The sequence below is a fragment of the Peromyscus leucopus genome, chromosome 10 (assembly GCF_004664715.2).
Source record: "Peromyscus leucopus breed LL Stock chromosome 10, UCI_PerLeu_2.1, whole genome shotgun sequence".
Classification (NCBI taxonomy): Eukaryota; Metazoa; Chordata; class Mammalia; order Rodentia; family Cricetidae; genus Peromyscus; species Peromyscus leucopus.
In genome coordinates this window covers 34,243,539-34,263,013 of record NC_051071.1, presented here as the reverse complement: position 1 = coordinate 34,263,013, position 19,475 = coordinate 34,243,539, and the positions used below count along the sequence as shown (strand labels likewise).

The following is a 19,475-nucleotide window of genomic DNA, read 5'->3' as shown; positions in this document are numbered from 1 at the left end:
AATAGACACAAAAGCCAACTTCAGTGCCAGATGCTAAGTGGTCAAAGAGGAAGTGAAGTAAATAACTACAGAAAACCAAGGAGCTGTGAGTAGACAGGAGGTAGAAAGGTAAGTAGCATTTGCTGAGATTAAAGGTGAGGTTGAAAATGTTTAAATGTCAAAGCCAAGAGAAGTAAAAAGGCTGAGTTTATGAAAATGAGAGGGAAGACCTGGGATTTGTTATTGAGTATAGGATCTGGGGGGGGGATTGTTAGAAGTTGTTCTTGACCAGAAGTTCCTATTTCTCTTCAAACGAAGTGGGGAAACAGTAGGTGGGGATACAAGTCAGTAACTCCTGGGCAAAATGTCAAGATATTACAGTTCATTTTTTTAAGACTCACAGTACTCTGGGGCTAGGCATGACTTAGTAAAATATCTACTATGGAAGCATGAAGACATGGATTGGGATCCCCAGAATCTATACAAAATCTGGGTGCAGAAGTACACCTGTACCTCCAGCACTGAGGAGGCAAAGAAGAGTGGGTGATTGGAGCTCACTGGAACCATCAGACTAGCCAAATTAGTAATTCCAGTTTCAGTCAAAAATCTGTCTCAATAAGGTGAGGAACTATTAGAAGGCCCAGTATTGACCTCTATTCAAATGCATGTACACAAACATACACATATGCACACACCACCCAAACATGTACATAACACACATTCACAAATGTATACTGAAAATCGTAAGGGGGGATTAGGAAACATGAGTTCTGAATAATGTATTTTATCTTGGCTACCAGGTGTGCTTTGGTTCATCATGTGTATAAAGCAGAAGGTTAAAGGGATGAACTGCTATGAACAACATTCTGCGAATAAGGATCTGTATGAGCAGACTGATTACAGATAATCTCTCCTAATAGTAGCACAAACCATGTGGGAGTTGGAAAAGGAAATGAGCATTTGTTTAGATGTAGTTTACATATGTATATATAATGCTAGAACTCGAACCCAGGGTCAAATACATGATAGGGAGGCACTCTGCCACTGAGCTACATCCCCAACCTTAAAATGGGGTATATGCGAAGGACCAGGTGCTGAGGATTTTTAGGTAATATTGGCCTAAATGGACTGTGACTACCAACAAATAGTAATACAGACCTTTGTTAATGTCCATGTTTCTCCAGTCCAGAGCAAACATGCCCATTCCTAATTGGTAAATACCTGGGTATACATACACTGGCTTTGGACTAAACTACTATGGACTTGAAAGTATTATAGACTCATTTAACTCATCCTAAAATGTTAAATTTTCTATAAATACTCAGCAATTTGGATTCTCACACAATTTTTAAAATATTTAATATATCAGCTTCTCCTATTTTGTCTTCTGTCCTGAAAAAAATGACTGAAAATTTTCATTTATTTTACATTCAGAAAGCTGCTTTTCACAAAAATGTATCACCTATGGGTAACCTGTGATAGATCCCTTCTGTTACCTGAGACCAAGGCTGAAACTTTAACCCACCCTGTCCAACACCCTCAGAACATTCAGTCACTTTAATGATTGAACACAAGATGTTCTTTCCAGTTTGTGTAGTTGAGGTACCTCATTGCAGAGTAGTCTTAGACACTATAGTTTATTATTCAATATCATAATTGTCACATAGTGGATAAACTCTTAGGTTCAGAGTGGATTATTCTAACTTTAATTTTGTGGAGAAGCATTCCTACATGGCTCAGACACATGCATGAGCTGTGCTTTCTGTACAAGTGTCCAAAGGTGGATTCCAAGGAACATCAGCACTATGACACTCTCGTATCTAAGGCGCTCTGGTACCAAAGATGACTCGAGTGGATCAGTTTTGCCTCTTATTTCCCCTAAGACACAGTTCCTTCTCAGCATGTTAAATTGCATTTCATAAAATTTTTATGTCACACTTTTTGTATCCATACTTGGGAGCACTTCTTTAGAGTTTTTTGATAGTTTCAGAAAAGAATGTGACTGTAAAGATACGTTATGTGCTACATTTAACCCTGTTCTGCATGAAATTTAAAAAAATCCAAATAACATGCAACACTAAAGGAATACTGTGGCAAATGCCATTAAAACCAAGCTAAATCACATTCTACTACCTGGTTTTGCTTATTAGAGGTTAGCTCAGATGACTTTACTATTGCATTTTGATAGGTTGTAGCTAGAAAACATATTCTGGCTAGTTTTTAAAAACTAAAAAAAGTAGATCAATCACTTTTGTTCATTCCCAGTTCTGCCCCTACTTCTCCTAATAGTTGTTACTTTATCTGTTGTGTCTCACTGGAGCAGTATCCATCTTTATCCAGCAGCATGGTGCTGGGGGAGCCATGGGCAACAGATTTTCCATCTTACAAATCTTTATTCTCTCATTTCAGATTGTAGCCCTGTTTTCTCTAGCTGAGGTAAGTTCAAAGGCCATCCTCTTCTTCCATGGCCAGCTGCTGTTAGAGGCTGATTTCATTGTTTTACATCTGCCTCATATGATCTTGTTACCTCACTTATCAGCTCAAGTAATCTCAGCCTTTTGTATTTCCTTTCATTCTTCGTTTTAACTTAATCCTTTCTTGAGATATGCATGCTGTATTACACAGACTAACCTTGAAATCTTGCCAGTCAAGTGCTGTGGTACAAAGCATGGCAATCAAACCCACTCCATTTGTTTCCGCACTTAATTCAAAATTTAATCCCAGCACTCGGGAGGCAGAGGCAGGCAGATCTCTGTGAGTTCGAGGCCAGCCTGGACTACAGAGTGAGTTCCAGGAAAGCTACACAAAGAAACCCTGTCTCAAAAAAAAAAAAATTTTTTTTAATTTGAACTAGAGACATGACTCAATAATTAAAAGCACTGACTGCTCTTCATAGGCTTCACAATTCTTAGCATACACATGGTAGCTCACAACCAGCTCTAATTCCAGTCCCAGGGGGATCTGACACCCTCTTCTGACCTCTGCAGGTGCTGTATACATAAGGTACACAGACATACATTCAGGCAAACACTTATACAAATAAAGAAATCCAAATTCTTGGCTGGTTCTTCTGTGACCTGGTGCTCCCATGCAGTGCTCAGTAGCTTGTCTTTTTCTGCTGTGATCCAGTAGGAACACCAGAAACAAAGAACTCAGAACTTAGTCCAGCTGCCCTACTTTGTTTTCTTCCCTCATTTTTCCTAGACCATAAAGTTTTCATCACTGTAACTGTGAGCATCCTGCTATTGTAACACTAAGCCTGATGCAGTTACCTATTGATGCTTTACCAAAAAAGAAAAGTCAAAACATGAGAGGTGTCTGAATGTTTTTTTTTTTTCTGTGTATATATTGGTTTGATTTTCAATCAAATATTGGCTTGTTCCTCCCTGTAGTTCTAGGCAACACTGGAAAGTTCGTTGTTTATGTTGCTTCTGGTATAGGAGCATAGAAAACTAGATTTTAGCCGGGCGGTGGTGGCGCACGCCTTTAATCCCAGCACTCGGGAGGCAGAGCCAGGTGGATCTCTGTAGAGCCAGGTGGATCTCTGTGAGTTCGAGGCCAGCCTGGTCTACAGAGCGAGATCCAGGAAAGGCGCAAAGCTACACAGAGAAACCCTGTCTCGAAAAACCAAAAAAAAGAAAAAAAAAAAAAAAGAAAACTAGATTTTATATTCTATTAATACATTCACTCAGAAATGTTTGTCATTCCTGGTTGTATTGAGTACACACCTATAATCTCAGCCCTTGGGAAGCTGAGGAGCTGCCTAAGTTTCAGGTCAGGCTGGGCTACACAGCAAATTCAAGACCCAGTCCCAAAACCAGGTTTGTCTTCTCTGTGTTAGCCAGTATCCTAAACACATGCGAAACAATGGGAAATAAAACCAGATGCATTTTCTACCTTCATTTCTACGTTTATTAAGGGAGATAGACATCAAGCAAGTTATTTTCAGAACTCAGTAGTAAACTCTCAATTACTGTGCAGTGCTATGAGAGTTTATTATACAAAGATTGTCTGATCCAGATGTCCATTACTTGGTTGCAAAGACAGAATAGGAACTAATTAGACAAAGCAGCCAAGAGAATCAGTGGGATCAAAATGATTTTCCAGGAAGGGGTCAGGGAAATAGATCAAGCTCTGCTAGGTTACAAAGATAAAGGCATGGCCAGTGTGTTTCAAGTCAAGAGAAATGGAGAAAACATGACACCAGATATGGTAAGGTCTGAAGAATAGATAGTAACTTCGATTACACACAGAATGCTTGTGCATGTGATATGTGATATCATCCTAAAACGATCTCTGATTACATTGTGAAGAGCAGGTGGTATAGGGCAAGCAAGAAGGCATAGAACCCAAATGAGATGGTTCTATGTTAGAACATTGGGTCATAGTCACCGGAAGTGTCACTATAGTATGCATTATAGTCCCTGGAAGTACTTGTCCAAAGAGATTATTGGGCATCATCCACAAAGTTGGATTCAGTAGTTGAGTGGGGCCCAAGTGATGCTTATGCTGTTGGACCTCACTATGAGAACTATTGGCCTAGAGGGTAATGTAATGTTACAGAGATGGGAAGATTAATTCTTTATTAATGTTAGCATAATGTTGTAAATTTCTCTCTAAATACTTGAGGTATATTCAAATTTTGCTCTGATGGAGTTTCATTAAATGAAACTTTTAATTTATAATTATGTAATAAAAATCATTTTATTGCAGTGGTTCACCAATAAAAACATCATACAGCTAGAATAAAATAGCCACATAAACATTTTTTTCATTCCCAAACTCTACATTTCAATGAACTTCAGTTAGGATGGTCATTCTGAAGCCAGGAAGCTTGGCTTAGTGCTTTTACACTTTCATTACCAATTACATTTTTTGCAATTATCTGCCCCAATAAAAGAGAAAAAAAACTCTTGAGTTGAAACCAGAAAAACTGTTAGCTTTCTTATATATTCTCCTTACAACTGATGTGTCCTTTTGCCTGCATCCCATCTTTCCTTATCTGCTATTACTCTTTTAGTTTATTTCATCTATCCTGTGGATTTTGAACTTTGTTGTTTATAATTTCCAAATAGTTGAGACTTTTATTGATCCCTCTTAGTGCTTTCTAATTTGTGACTTTAAAGAATAATTTACATCAATCTAGTCTTTAACTGACATTTAGTTCATGCTTCAGAATCTCTTATTGCATTTTCTTTATTTCTGCTTCTTTATCTGCATATGTGGATGGGTGGTCATGTGTACATAGGTGCACATATCAGAGGACAACTTGTGCAAGTCAGTTCTCTCTTTCCAACATATGGGTCCCTGGGAATCAGACTCAGGTCATCACCCATGGAGCCATCTTGGACTTCAGGCTCCAGAATCCATTTAAATCTTTTTAAATGATCTCTGTTCTTGAAAATGGTGTAGAGGCTACATCTGTTGAGGATTTATTGAATGCCAGTGATCCAAGCTGGTAAATAACCCTTAGGATGTCAGTTTACTCTCACTGAATTTCAGGCTTAGCTATTCCTTAGAGGAGTGTCAGCCAGCCTACAACTCAAGTTGAGTCTTTATTCTTTCAGTCTCACTTAGATGCATATATAATTAGAATCATTAACTACTTTGTTAATCTCATTTCTTTTTCATTGTGTAATGAACTTCTTGATCCCTAAAATGTCCTGTATTCTAGAATCTATTTTATTTTGTGATGATTCTGGCTTATTTTTATGGTATATCTTCTCTGAAACTTTATTTTCTTCACTTATGCTTTTATAATTAGATGAGTTTCTCTTAAGCAGCATATGGTTGAGGCTTAAGTCTTGTTTCCAATTTGATAATTTCTGCCTTTTACTAAGCCACTTATATTTCATGTTATTAATAATATAATTCAGTTTAAATTAGCTGTTTTCTATTTAGTCGATTATTTTTTCTTCTCTTGGGGTCCATATAGTTTAATAGTCTCTTTAATCTGTTCATTCACTTTTAAAAAATGGTTATACTGGACCTGATGACACAAGCTTCTAATCCCAAATACTTGGGAGGTTGAGGCAAAAGGCTGAATAAGTCCAGCCTTGAAAAGTTTAAAGGAAGGCTGGGGATATAGCTTAGAGTGCTTACTCATTTGGGTGATAGCCTAGACTGTATCACCAAGGCCATAAATACAATTTAAAATGGTGCTATTAGGTTTATACATTGCCATTCACTTATCACCTTCAAATATACCATTTCATGAGTAACAAATTTTTTAAATTTGTTTTTCACATTCCGACTGCAGCTCTCCACTGTCCTCTCTTTTCACTCCCCTCCACCCACTTTTCAATCCACCCCACCTCAATATTCACTCAGAAAGGGGCAGGCCTCCCCTGGGCATCAGCAAAGCAGGCCTATCAAGCTGCCATAGACTAAGCATCTCTCCCTTTATTCAGGCTGGGCAAGATAATCCAGCATGAGGAATAGGTTCCCAGGAGCCAGCCAAAGCACCAGGGACAGCCCTGCTCTCATTACCAGGAGTTCCACAAATAGACCAAACTACACAACTGTCACATATACGCAGAGGGCCTAGGTTAATCCCATGCAGGCTCCCTGGTTGTTGGTTCAGTCTCTGTGCATTCCCATGAGCCAAGCTAGCTGTTTCTGTGGATTTTCCTGCAATGTCCCTCACCCTCCCTGGCTCCTACAATCCCTCCTCCTTCTCCTCAGCAGGACTCCCCAAGCTAGGCCCAGTGTTTGGTCATGGGTCTCTGAATCTGTCTCCATCAGTCACTGGATGAAGGCTCTCCAGTGACAACTAGAGTAGTCACCAACCTGATCACAGGAGATGGCCAGTTCAGGCTTTGCATCCACTGCTGCCAGTAGTCTTAGCATGAATCACAAAACACTGTCACTTCCTCCCCCAAGTCTTTGTGCTGTTGTTGCCATACATTTCACTTCTATAGACATACAAGCTGTACAAATACTATTTTTTAAAATAGTAATACTGCCGGGCGTTGGTGGCACACGCCTTTAATCCCAGCACTCGGGAGGCAGAGCCAGGCGGATCTCTGTGAGTTTGAGGCCAGCCTGGGCTACCAAGTGAGCTCCAGGAAAGGCGCAAAAGCTACACAGAGAAACCCTGTCTCCAAAAACCAAAAAAAAAAAAAAAAAAAAATAGTAATACTACTATTCCTATTTTTCCTTTGCACAATATAATGGTCCATTTTCTGTTGCTATAACAAAAATACCTGAGATGGACACTTTATAAAGAGCAGAACAAAAGATCAAGCAGCCTCAACTATTCAGCCTTTGTCAAAGGCCCCCAAACCTGGGTCACAGCATTCAGAGAGGCAGAAAATGAAATGACCACCTACAACAGGTCTCTTCTGAGGACAATGTCCTCCCACTGTACAGCCCAAATGGAGGGCCTACCACCTTAATACTGCTGCACTTTTAGAGCACATGAACCCTTGGGAACACACAAGCTATGTCCAAACTCAGCAGCTTAACTGTCTCCTTTACTCGCAAACATTTCCAATGCCTTCTGGGTTCTTCTCCCAATCATGCAGATTGGAAATCTGTGAGGTGCCAAGTCAGTCGTAGGCTTTGTTTCATGTAGGAATCAGTCGTCCTGCCTGCCCCATGTAGTTTAACTTTTGGTTTAAGCTTTTTCAAAGCAAGAAGACAAATCTGTTTCCTATTACTTTATTGTGGCCCAAAGCAGGACTCCCAGATTTATTCTTTCGACAAGCATTTGTCCAGTTGTTACGTGCTCACTGCTGGAAAGAAATGCTGAACAAAGCAGCAAGGATCTCTGCTCTCCCCATGCTTGTATTCAGTGGAAAAGAAAAACATTGAAGCATGAAGCAGCAGTGAGCTATGTTGAAGATGCTAACACTAGAATTTCTCAGGGAGCAACTTGTTGGGTTGAGATAGGGAAATCTTTGTGAAGCTGTTGCTTGAGTTGAGCTAAGATCACATTTACAAACACAACATGGATAAGGACCTTGAAGGAAAACTTTCGGAGTGCGAAGAAAAGAAAGCCTGGAACTCACCTTTGAGAAATCCCAACTTAATTTCCAAATAAAGTGGCATGCTATGGGAAAGGCAGTCAGGTAATGTGTCTGGTCTCAAAGGCCAAAAACTGTTTCAGGAAAGAGGGGTAGCTTAGTCGGGTTGGGCTGACACAAATACCACAAACTCCCAGCTTAAACAAGTCACTTGCTTTCAGTTCTGGAGGCTGAGAGGTCCACCAGGTCCAGCAGGGTTTCGTTTCTGGTGACTGACTGCTGGCTTACAGAATAGCAGCCTTCTCATTATGCTATTACATTCAAGACTCTGGTATATCTTCCTCAAAGGAGGATACCAGTGTAGTCTGTATGACTGACTGGTTTATCCTAATTACTTCTCAAAGGCCCTATTCCTGAGGAGGAGACATACCAGGGGCCAACAGTATTGAATGTTGCTAAGAAAACATGATGAGATCTAAAGATGGACTCATCAATGAGATGGTCACGGGTGACTTGAATGAGAAGTACTATTTTTATGGAGTGAAGGTACTGGAAGCCAGATAGGCTTAATTTACTGAATGAAGACCCAAAGAGATGGTGATACCAAGTACAGGATTATTCATTTAAGTCACCCAGGTCTAAAAGGTTCATGAGAAACATGAGCTGTGGTAAATTCTTGTTCATGGTTAAAACTGCACTGACTCAAACCATGATGGTGAGGATTCAATTAACAAAAGTGAAAATACCCAATAGTACTGCCACCTGACACTCAACCCCAAGCATTTATTTTACTCTTGAGTAGACTCAAAGGTTGGCAAATGGAGATCCAATGTGGATTTTGGTTTTGCTCCCTCACTATCTCACTGTTAGCTGACTTACCTCTGGTTCATGGGCCCTTCACATCCTTCCAGCAGGCTTGCCTATCAGCTGTCATCACCACTCCCAACAAACCACTTGAAGCAATCACACTGGTGATTGGTGATAGGGCAGAAGAGTGAATTTAGGAACAAGAAATTGAGCTATAGAGCCATTCAGTTTCCCCTAAGACAAACAGTATTAGGAAGAAAGCAGCCGGGAACAGAGTGAAAAAACACTCGTAAGTCATGGCAGGACCTCAAGCTAGCATTATTAAACACCCAAACTTTGTGTTCCCCGTCTGTAACCCATCAAGCCTAATTTGTGCTAGCCAAATTAGGGTATGGGGCCATCTGTCAGGAGCCACATCTTTAAAGCCATCAACTGTCCATAGGTACTCAGTCCATAGGTACTCAGTTTTGTGTGGGGATTCATAACCCTTTCTCCCTCCATGTTAGAATGTTGACAGACTTATCTTGTGCAGGAAAACACAGCTGCTGTGAGTTGGTGAGTGTTGCAAGCACATCATATCCAGAAGACATTGTTTCAGCCTGATACTCCCCAATCTCTGGCTCTTAAAATCTCCCCTTCCACTTCCATGATGGCTGCTGAGCATGGGGGAAGGGAGTCCCATTTGTGGCTGAACACTCAGCAGACATTTATTCTCTGCAGGTTATCTAGTTACAGGTTTTTGTTAAATCACTGCCCACTGCACAAGGAAACTTTTGATGTGGTCTGAAAGCTGCACTAACCAATGGGTATAGACAAAAATTTAGAGGTAGTTTGATATTATATCCATTTAGCAGAACAATAGTAATAGGTTTACCATAGAGCCTGAGCTACCTAACCATAGGTTCTTGAAAGTTTACAGTACCAGGCATGTTTCATCCAGTGAATCAAGCCTTAAATCCAATCAGAAAGCAGACCCATAACATGTGCCACTGATGCATCCATGTACATATCCTGCCACACCAATCATTATTATATGTTACAGGGTTCATAGTTGGGTAAAACTACTGATAACTAGCCCACCCCCAGTGCCTTACATAGTACATTCCAATAAGAGCAAGCCAGCAAAGAAGAAGCTTCTTGGTCAGTACCAAGTTGATTTCTTCATGTCTTGTAGCCAGTGTGTGGTGGTTTCAGCAATATGGTCTTACAATCAAATACTAGTACTTGTGGGCAACCAAGAGCAATGACATATAGCCTCTATATTGTTTCAGGGGAAGAGGAGGGGGTCCTCCAAGACTCTCAGCAACAGCTTGAGGGGGAGCATCTCACACCTGGTACTAGGCTTTTTATTTGGCAGTCCATGGCTTCTAAGAACATATCCCTATGTAAGGTTACTTCAGTTAAACATATGAACATGTATATGTGTGTATGCTTCTAAACTTATAATAGGTTTCCCTAAGTCTTTTCAAAAGATCCTTATTATTCACCCAAAATCTACCCTCCCACTCCTCTTCCCATCTTTCTCTTGATAACTGTGTTCTAATAGGCCCCCTTCCTTTAAGACCCTTCTCCCCCAACCAATGGTCTCTTTCTAGTTTCTTCAGTCCTACAGGCACTACAAATTAAATACACAAATCCAAATATTTGACAATAAAATCCACATTGAGTATTTTGTCTTTCTCGGTCTGTTACTTAGCAGAATAGAAAAACTAGTACTTTATTCAGTTCCTTGTGACTTTCTATACCATGGTTTACTCTAACAAACTTTGACATCATATTCCCGTTATTAAGCACACACACTTGTATTCTAGTATGACAGGCTTTGTGCCACCTTTATATATGAAAATTTTATGTGATCTTTCTAAAACTTGTTGGAATAAATCACATACCTAAGACTCTTGGTTATTTTGTTTCTATAGCACAATACTTCAAATGGATATTTGGGGGAAAAAAATGGTCTACTTAGCTCATGGTTCTCAAGACTTAAGAGCATGACACTAACATGGACTTCAAATGGGAAGAGAAGACAAGAAACTGAAACTATGAAAGAACCAGGCTTGTTCTTTTAAACAATTCATCTTGCTTCCTGTAAAGCCTTATGCACTATATAAGAAAAAGCATTAATCTCTTCAAGGAAGCAGTCATGACTCAGTCACCTCCCACTAGTCCCTACCTCCTAGAAATCCTGACATCTTTGAAAACTGTAGACAGGCTGGGGACCAAGCACACATGCTTCTAAGAGGTGAATCAAACAAGTCCTATCAAGGATTAAACTCTACAATTACTAAACTGTAAAGTCTTTGCTCTTAATAGGTTTTCTTGCTCTCCAAATAATCACATCATATTATAAACAAGTCAAAAGTGAAAGTAAAACTTTCTGCTTTAACTACCCATGCTTTATATAATTCTTCAGCATCATTGGAAATTTTTATTTAAAACTAAGACATAAAAACAAACAGAAAATGATAATCTTTTGCAGTGTGCCAATCCAGTCCTGAGTACCTAGCTCAGATCCTGTGACTCTCTTGCATTTAGTTCCCCTTAGGTTTAATTCTAGTCCCTTCTTACCTAAGACATTACAGAAAATCTATCATATTTTTACTATCAGTGAGAACACATGCATCCTTTGATTTTAACAGGAGTAACATTAGCTCACATTTCTTGAGGAACTATACAGTATATAGTAAGTGGCCCAGAAGTTCTATATACATTCTATGCTTGACATAAACAGAATCATTCCATTACCATTAAGTGGAAAGATGAAAAGAAAAATGCATACTCAGTGAAGTTTAGGATGAGAACCAAGGTTCTAAAACCCTGCCCTGAATTAAGATCTTCATCCTCCAAGACCCATTTCGAATGTTTCTTATGCCAGTTTTTCCACTCTGCTCGAATTAACTTTTCTCTTTAGCCCTTACTAACTTAATTACAGTTTTGTTTTTCTGTTAATAATTCATGAATACCTCCTCTCCTTGTCCTTACCGAGCTCTGAAGGCATACACCACATGTTTGACATTCCTAATACACCAGACAGATCTTGGTTAAGGTTTTGCAGTCACCATATAGACCTGCTGGTGAACATGTGTGGGCTCCTCAAGGAACTGAAAAGCTTTGCTTTGTAGTAACCTCTGAACTCATACTCTAGCACACCAAAAAAAATCCTTCATGAGTAACTGCTTAGTGAAGGATCTCTTACTAGCTTAGTGCTAAACTTGACTTTGTATTTGGATAGATTCATGGAGACAATAAGCTATAGACTCAAGCTCAGCCATATTAAATATTTAATATATTTTAGAGGAAAGTGAACAAGTCATCCAGAATGTAGAATTCAATTGTCTATTTTAAATTTGATGGAGAGGCACATTACAGTCACTGTACAATCCAAAACCTGTACAAAACTCCAGCTTATGTGTGCATACAGTGACTTCTCACTCCCTTTGAAGAGATAGACATGGATCCCAGGTCCATCTACACCCTAATTTTGTAGAACTGAAGGGTATGAATCAAGCTCTTTATTTAGATGCTGCTACAAGGAAGCTGGATGTACTCAACAGGGCTCTCATAAGGGGCTATTGCTGCCTAAAGCAAATGAATCTCTATCTCCCAAGTATTATGAGAAATAAGTAGTGGCTATTAACAGGAGAGTCATGGCAGAATTTTAACTAAGGTATGGTAGGGGAATAGATAATACATGATACTACTTCCATTTATTGGTTGTATAATGGTCAAGACACTTCTCTAAGATTTAATAGTGATTACAGAAGAGACTTTTCATACAGAACCTGTTCAACATGTTCTATAAATGATATTTTCAAACATGTAGATTACACCAAAATTTACTGTTTCTTTGTATGTTGGCTAGCTAATGATAAAGTTATGAGAGCCTATGTCACATAACTAACAATGTATTTGAGTGTCTAGGACACCACAGTTCTACTAATGAGCAAGCCTCAATTAATTTAAAGCTAGATATACTAAATTTTCTTTATTCTTTTCTTACAATTAGAATTATCAGTAGTTATTATTACAAACAAATAAGGTTCCATGACCCTCAAAAAACACATTACAGATAAACATACATACCCTTTAAATTGCCTTGGGCTCCATGAGATCACTAATACCTAAATAACCTGAAATGTCTAGATATCCACTTGAGTGTCCCTTTGTCTCAGTCAACCCTCGCTTCTGTTTAGCTTTCTGCTTTGACAGAAGAAACCTGACTTAGGATAAGTAACTCCCCCAGCTTCTTCCTTTGAACAGAATATTGGGTTCTACACATTTTAATTGATATATAGCTCCAGATTTTTTAAAGGATTTGGCGGGGGGGGGGGTGGGGGGTGGGTTGGTTTTTCGAGACAGGGTTTCTCTGTGTAGTTTTGGTGCCTGTCCTGGATCTCACTCTGTAGATCAGGCTGGCCTTGAACTCACAGAGATCTGCCTGGCTCTGCCTCCAAAGTGCTGGGATTTCGCTACCACTGCCCATCTTTTTAAAGCATTTTAAATGGCTCTCCTAAGTTGACAAGGTATCAATTTTTTCATACAAATAAAAATAGACAGGATAATTTTGCCTTTATAAGGTCAAAGATTGACAATTAGCATCGTCAGAACTTTGTAGTATATGTGGATTAAACATATTAGTATGTACATTAATAGTAATAACAGTAAATATATTTCTTATATTTTCTGCACATATATATAGTTTTGTGCACACCTTGTCGTTTATGTAGTAATGGCACTCTAGAAAATTAACTTTAAAGGCATCATTGTCAAACAGTGGCAAATGAAACAATATTTATGACTATGACTTGTTTTTCTTTTTTTAGCTTTATACTTGATATGTTTAGCTGCCAACCCATTTTCATTAACATGTCTTTATAGCTTACCTTAAGTTCTCAGAAAGGTATATATCAAATACTTGCTTTAAAATTATGATCGGTTCAGTCAGTGGCACATCACTTAGATCACTTACCAAACGTGTGATGTCTTAGGTTCAATCCTTACCCAGTACTAAAACAAAACAAACACCCTCCAAAACAAAAGTCGTTTTTATGCTAGACAAATGGTTCAGCTGTTAAGGACACATTACTCTTACAGAGGAGCCAAATTTAGGTCCCACATTCAAGTCAGGCAGCTCACAAAGACCTATAACTCTAGTTCCAGAGGCTCTGATAACTTCTGAAAGAACTATAATCACATATGCACTGAACTCATACCCACATACAAAGACACATACATAATTTAAACAAAATTATAGGTAATAAAAATACCATTTTTATTTTTCTTAAGTAGCAGTTCTTATGGGTAAGAAAACCAATCTCACTAACTTGAAAAAAAATGTGAGATACCTAGTACCTTAGTCTAACAATAAACCAAAGATATTTTTCAAAATTCAACATTTTTAATAGTCATTTAGATCTTTCTGTCATCAAGCCAAAAATTATTTTAAATGTGTTAATATTTACAAATTGCATCTGTTTTCACTTTTACTTAATATATTCTTATGACTAACAAGCTAACTTATAGTTTGTTGTTTTGCCTACTATCTAATTATATAAATTGAAACCATGCTTTTAGTAGAAAAGGTCTGTGCCTGGAGAAAAAACCCTGAGATTGCCAGTATTGTTAAAACATGGTACAGCAGATTTGGTTTATTAAGTAACTGTAAATTGTACAGAAGAAATCAGAAATAGGTTATGGGAGTCTGAATGTGCCACTGCCCAATTCTATCAAGTCACTTACATGGAGATACCTCAATATTCTCATTACCGATAGGAAGATTCAGAGATACACAACTGGAAAAGGCTTAAGAGCGTTGCAATCCACTTAAACTAATAGTTAAGTCAAACAAGTTAGTGTCTATCAAGCTGCTAAACAGAGTATGGGCCTAAGAATAGGCATTACCCATAAAGTGGAGTAACTTTTCTTCTGGACTCAAGTTTGCATAAATTTAAAGAGCTGAGTTATTCGAGGCATTTCATTATTTCTATTTCTATTGATATCAGACATGGAACAATAGTGGAGAACCAAGAAAAATTCTTTCATTGTTTTACAAGTACTGAAATAGGTTCTAAGATGGAAGATTTGTGTCAGGCTCTGAAACATGAAAAGGTCTGATTAAGCAGAGTGGAGGGCAAGATTACCTAAGTGATGACATTCAGAAACAAATGGGACTGTGCCCATTCGCATGTGAAATAAGACAACAGTCTTCCAACAACCAAAGGGCATGTATTAGAGAATAACCACATGGAAGACAACCTCTGACTAACCCAACCCAAGTCCAAATAAGCCATCAACTCCAGTAATGTAAAAAAGCAAGAAGCCGGGCGGTGGCGCACGCCTTTAATCCCAGCACTTGGGAGGTAGAGGCAGGTGGATCTCTCTGAGTTTGAGGCCAGCCTGGGCTACAGAATGAGTTCCAGGACAGGCCAGAGAAACCCTGTCTCAAAAAAAAAAAAAAAAAAAAAAAATCAAGAAGAAAAGGCAAGCAGAATACTAAGTATCCTGTAGGTGCTAGCTCTGTTCCTGTGTCAAGCTGGCCACCAGATAAGACAAGCTGCACAACTTGATACTCTTCTACCAAAACATGCCTACTTTTTTTGTCTATTCCTAATGATTAATCAGTCCACTAGAAAGCTAACAGAGCAAGGAAAAGAGGAAGGGTTATGTTTCCAGTTCTACACCAGAACAGTATGACATCATATTTATAGTTAACTTTCAGAGACTCAGTTCATCACTGTAAATATACAGCCTTGCTTAGCTATGAAATTAAGATGAGATAATTGCATGTGAATGAGTCTAGAACACAACAGGAATTAACAAATGTTCCTTCTCTTAAAAGTAGTCCTGATGCTAAAGGGTCGAACCTTCCAGTAAGTTAAGGCCTTTCTTCTATAAACTAAGCTAATGAAGTGATTGACATCTTTTGTACTGGGGTATCTGAGTGAACACCTCGAGGCATACTTACACATGACATAGTTGATCACAGTTCACTAAGGCAGCATATAGAACAAGAACTGTCAGTATAAATACATTGCTTACTTGCTTTAGGGTGCAAACAGTATTCCAAACTTTTCTTCTACAAAGTTGACAATTTGAAATTTAAACTTAAAATGCCTAATACTTTGTTTTTTTTACAGAGTGCTACAAATGAAAACTGATGAGAGAGTGGATTTGTCTGATGGGAACACAGCAAGCTGCCCATTGAGCCCCATTAAGATGTGCCTTAATCATCCTATTGAATGGAATCTAACAGCAGCATCTCTAGGAAGCTGTACAGTTCATAACCAAAATCTCAAAAATGAAGAAAAATAGTCTGTAGTTCTTGCACTATCTTTATTTTGTATGTCAATATTCTTTCTCATGAAAACCAATTGATCCTAAAATGTTTCTAGTCCTGTGATCTGTCTTTATATTAAATCATTAGCATTCATTTTTATTATAATTCTGTTTTTTACAAATATTACACAAGACCATAGTGGAGTTTTGCAACAAAAGCAGATTTTGATGTTTCTCTTTTTATTGGTGAATTTTTTAATGCCCTCAGTTTAAATATGTAATTGCCCAGTTCTGTTTCTGTGCAGTTTGACCTATACAGATTCTGTAATTTAGAAAGCTAGTATTGTAAAGGTGTGTGATAATGACCTAACCCATGAACAGTTGTGTAACAGGTGGATACTAACTACCTCGAAGCAAACTGGGAAAGGCAAAGGTATCACTTGGAAGTATATCTCTTCTAAAGTTATATATGTATAGAAAAAGGTTGATTAGCTTATCAAACAGCATGTTTTCATTCATAAAAAAAATTAGGTTATCAGTTCTCTTTCTGTAATTTAAAACTCTCATCTGTGGGCCATAAGAGCAATGGCACAATTGCATGTTTACCCTTCAGCAAATTTGTACCTCATGGTAAACAAGAACACTGGTTTAAGTTAACAATTTTGAATGAAAAAAAAAAAAGATAACTGTTTTTATACCTGTTGGTATTTTAGCAACTTACTCCAAAGCTTACAGGGATAGCCTGTAGAGGCTGGACAATATTCCTTACTATGCTAATGATGCAAAGTACACCTGCAGCCATGGCTATTGTCTAAAGTCTGAGTAGTTAAGACTACTACTAATGGTTAGTGATTAAAAGCTGGTTTTCCTTTGTCAGAAAAGCAAGCTTTTGGTACAGCGTCTACATGATCATAGCATCTTTCCCTTTGGATACTCTGCACATGTACAAATGGGATCATAGTTCATTCGTAGAGGCTTCCCCTTACATCGTGTTATATACCATTTTGGTCCTGCTTACTTCCTATTCTCTGTGAATTTTTTTAAGACAGGGATTTAACAGGAGCTATAACAATAAGGAATATGAAGCACAGAAAAAGACACAGAGCCAAGAGATGAAGAACAATAATGTTTTTCATTGGTTTATAATCATTAACAGATCTGCTTTTTCCTTTTGCTTAATGAGCATTCTAGCTTTGCAACTTTGACTCCTTTTCTGAGTTCTATGAAGCACATATTACGTACATAGAATAGCCTTTTGGTTCTAAAAACCAGCAATATTACCTTCACTCCATCTCAGAACATCAGTTGAAATAAATGGCCTCTGGCAAATAAATTTAAAGAAGCACAATTAATAAAAAAAAAAAATCCATGTTAGAACATTTTTATACAAAATAAAGAGAAAAGGTCATATCAGAAATAATATAGGTGTTTCATTGGATATGGCAGAAATAAAAAGGACTACTTTTATACAATGCAGCTTTCAAAACATTTATGTTTCGTAAGTGACAATTTTAAAAGATAATTGAAATTGACAGCAAAAAAAAACTGCTCATAAATCAGTACATAAAGATGACTTCTTATAACTTTCATTTCCCATTAGTATTGTTTATCATTCCAACTAGATTATTCTTTGATGTGCCAAAAACCAATGTCTCTTCATGATTAATGTGTGTGGGCATCTCCCTAATCCAGAAACATTCATAAACAAGTGTTCCTATATAGAAAGATTTAGGAAGAGAAAATGACCCAGAGGTAAGATTATCAAATAAATACTCAATATGGGAATCATACAATTTTCAAAGCCATTGTTTCATGTAAATAAGGAATGCTTTGGTTCATTATACCAGTCCTCAATGGTAATAAGCAACTTTCTGTATAGCTGTAAGGACTCACCCTTCAAATGCCATTTGTCTGACACTGTCACCTATGTTAGATCTACTCTATTTAAGCTTCTCAAATATAAGCTACTGGGCTTATTATACATCTTTCCAAATGTCATAGTTTCATAGGGTTCACCTTGGGAACCTAATTTAAAAGCAAGTTCCTAGGCCCACTTAACATTCTAATAAAAACAAGTCTGGAACAATGCAGATGGATCACACTGACAGATGCCAAAGTCATGTGGCATCATTCCATGTTTCCAGAAACACAGCAGGTATTTCTTATTTTACCACAGTAACTATTAAAGCAAAGAAATAAGCACAACTTCAAAGACTCTGTCCTCATCAACTCTCTTAACTCGGATCTTCATTAAGCACCTGAGCAAGATTACGTTTAGTTTTCTCTAGTGCTGCTGTCTTGGCTCGTCTTGGTAATCTCATCTTCATTTCTGATGGTGGTTCTGGAACATCATGATCACTAGACAGATGTTGAAAATACATTCATTTAGATATGAGCTTTAAAAGTCAGAATATTTATAAAGAAAACTTAGTTTCTGACATTCTAACAGTGTATAACTGATAGCCTGAGTCTATTAACTAAGCTTAAAACTAAAATCCCAAGCAATAACCAAAAAACACTGGCTGGATGGCTGCCTTGCCACATGAATCACAGAACAACTGGCTAACTTGGTAATTTTTAATCTACTGGTGAAGCCTGGTGTCATATAGGGAAAGAAGCAAACACCAAGCTTTTATAGTTATGTTTATAAGTACATAGAGACCACAACAATCTGTCCTAAACAGTTTTGGAATTCAAGTGAAAAAACATTACTAAGTTCTCTTAATAAAGTTAGTAAATTACCAAAACAATGTTAAGTTCTCCCAAAAGCACTTAATCTAAGAAAATATGCACAGTCCAATACCAATTAATAAACGAATGCAAGACAGCAAAAAACTTTTCAGGCTCCATTATGGCCTGACATTGACTGAGAATAATCACTATTAATACAATCCACTAATAAACTAAAGTCATAAACAATTGTAGCAGAAGGAATCCAAATGTTATCTAAATCAAGATAAAGAGTCATATACACAAGGTCAGGTAATGAGAATACATGGAAATTGAGAACATATTAACTACTACGAAGGTGATGCCAACTAATAAAAATACACACCTCTTCATAAGTCTAATGTTCTTGATGGAGAACTTCAGACTGTCTGCCAAAGTCACAGATATTTATGGCTTTTACTATCTTATAATATACCAAGTTTCCCTCACAAGAAAATTACAATTTTCTACTTCTGAGCAAAATAAAAGTTAATTAGCATCTTCTGTGTCTTGTGGAAACATATGACATACCTTTCAGAGTCAGTCTCAGGAGCCTGACGTCTCCTATTGGTCCTAGATGAAACTGGTGCTTTTCTCCGCCCTTAAAGACAGTATAATTTATTGGAAAAATTTTAAATGGTTTCATATTCCTGAATCTAGTTTCCAGGGTATCTAAATCTTTACTTTCAGCACAACAATCTTCTTCAACACATTTTCTTATTTCTAGCCACCTTTATG

General features: G+C 37.8%; 2 protein-coding genes across 4 annotated transcripts in view; one reads left to right on the top strand and one right to left on the bottom strand.

Annotated features, from left to right (window-relative positions):
* Lcorl (ligand dependent nuclear receptor corepressor like) overlaps window positions 1-16,709 on the top strand; it is a 165,511-nt gene extending 148,802 nt beyond the window's left edge. For all 3 annotated transcript variants that reach the window (XM_037209019.1, XM_037209027.1, XM_028865878.2), the window contains one exon: window positions 15,890-16,709. In XM_037209019.1, coding sequence (XP_037064914.1) covers window positions 15,890-15,903 — 14 coding nt within the window. In that variant the 3' untranslated portion in view covers window positions 15,904-16,709. The remainder of the gene's footprint in view (window positions 1-15,889) is intronic.
* A 361-nt stretch (window positions 16,710-17,070) lies between these two features.
* The window catches only part of Ncapg (non-SMC condensin I complex subunit G), a 32,241-nt gene continuing 29,836 nt past the window's right edge, over window positions 17,071-19,475 (bottom strand). Inside the window, exons 20-21 of the mRNA XM_028865885.2 lie at window positions 19,269-19,338; window positions 17,071-18,386 (exon numbers count right to left, since the gene is read on the bottom strand). Of these exons, the coding sequence (XP_028721718.1) occupies window positions 18,263-18,386; window positions 19,269-19,338 (194 nt within the window). The 3' untranslated portion in view covers window positions 17,071-18,262. The remainder of the gene's footprint in view (window positions 18,387-19,268; window positions 19,339-19,475) is intronic.